The following is a 1,794-nucleotide window of genomic DNA, read 5'->3' on the forward strand; positions in this document are numbered from 1 at the left end:
GGGGGGGGGTGGCTTACCAGTTTGAAGCTTGGGGGCCTTATTATTGGCTTCAGAAAACGCAGTGGGCGGTGTTGCTGGTTTCGTTGAAGGTCTGTTGCAGGCCGCTTGCCCTTGTTCCTGGATGAAGACATGATAACCTATTACAGTACAAATACTAGCACTGAGAGTCGTAATCTAGAGGTGGTTAAATAGTATTTCAAACAACAGCACACAATATTGGAGAAACGTTATTGACTTTTCTAATAGTTAAACACTGTCAAAAATTGAATGAACCGAAAATATCATTAGGGTTTAGGGTTTCATCTGAGAAGGGGACAAAATGAAAGCAAACAACAGAAACATCTGCAAAAGCTTTGGAACGTAAAACAAGGGGTTCCAGAGTGAGTCATTTTTCTGCTAGTCGAACTCGGTGGTTCTACACAAGAAACGCGAAGTAAAACAAACAAGTAGGGAGGCAACGGGACTAAGGAATGATAAAAACCGTCAAGATTGCATGTTAGATGAAACATGCAGAGAAGGTAGCCGGCACAGGATAGTGGAACAAAGGCAAGGGTCCAGCAAATAGTGCACCCCAATGAAGGGATACCACCAACGAGATTGGATAATGATTTCCCCCACCGTCGAATCAAAGGCCCCATATAACAAGAATGACAATGCTAGGAAACATAGTGGAAAACATTTTTTTTTGCAGGAAAAAAACATGCAACATGTACAGACGGCCTCGGCTGCGGATGATATCAGTTTCACATAATCAGATGGGTGGGATTCCGTGAAGCAACCAACAGACGCTCTAAATTGAATCACAGTAAGGGATTTGGGACGACTTACCTAGATTGTGTAGGTTACTGTCTGTGGACTGAGGAAACTTCTTGCGAGAGTCTCCCGGAAGAGGTGTTGGTGGTTGGATACAAAACGACGAAGGGGTCAGGGTCGTATGTGTCGAATGAAAGGTGCAAGTATTTTCCAGCCGGTGTAGTAGCGGAAAACATCCAGCGTGTCCTTCATCTCATTTTTATTGGGTCATGGGCCAGGGGAAGTCCAAGAAGAGCAGACCCATAAGGATCGTTCCTGGTTTTATATTATTTACTTTTTTTTCCAATTGCCATGGCATGGAAGCCAGGCCCGGAAGCAAAGACACGGGTGTTATAATATTAAACTTAGTATAGCATAAATTATATTTATATGTGCATGTTACGAGACAGAGTGTAATTATTAACATTTTATCTAATAATGTAATATATAATGAAATGGATATTTTTGTATATATGCGTAATATCCATACGTTTATATAAATATATACATAGTGAAATATATTATATTACATTATCTAATACAGGTTCATATTTTATTTTATCTAGTGTGAAGTATAATGTCAATATAAATGGTGAGATTCAACGATATTTAAGAAAGATTTTTCTATCTAAAATTTAAAAAATAAAAGACAATTACTTCGGAAATAAGGTAATTTTCTAGACTGTTAATTAAAAATATCCGTGCTAAATATGGCTTATTCTAGTGCACCTGTGTATTTGTGGAGACGATGATAATGGTCGTCATTATTAGATACAGCTTGTTTTTCATACTTTCCAATTTAGAGAAAGAAATCGTTGAAAAAGTCATACTTGTTTTGTGTGTATTTCTGTGTACTGCCAGGGTCCGTTCTGTTTAGGGTTACGATTAGACACAGACACGAAGAGACATGCATTAAAGACATGGGCATAATATAAATTGTGTGTATACATTTAGTTCGTCAAAAAATAAGGAACAAGAAACACTCGAAGACTTAAGTTATCA

General features: G+C 38.1%; 1 protein-coding gene across 1 annotated transcript in view; it reads right to left on the bottom strand.

Moving 5' to 3' along the window:
* The window catches only part of LOC107615148, a 2,445-nt gene extending 888 nt beyond the window's left edge, over positions 1-1,557 (bottom strand). Inside the window, exons 1-2 of the mRNA XM_016317255.1 lie at positions 1,522-1,557; positions 18-137 (exon numbers count right to left, since the gene is read on the bottom strand). Coding sequence (XP_016172741.1) covers positions 18-137; positions 1,522-1,557 — 156 coding nt within the window. The remainder of the gene's footprint in view (positions 1-17; positions 138-1,521) is intronic.

Source organism: Arachis ipaensis, chromosome B09 (assembly GCF_000816755.2).
Source record: "Arachis ipaensis cultivar K30076 chromosome B09, Araip1.1, whole genome shotgun sequence".
Classification (NCBI taxonomy): Eukaryota; Viridiplantae; Streptophyta; class Magnoliopsida; order Fabales; family Fabaceae; genus Arachis; species Arachis ipaensis.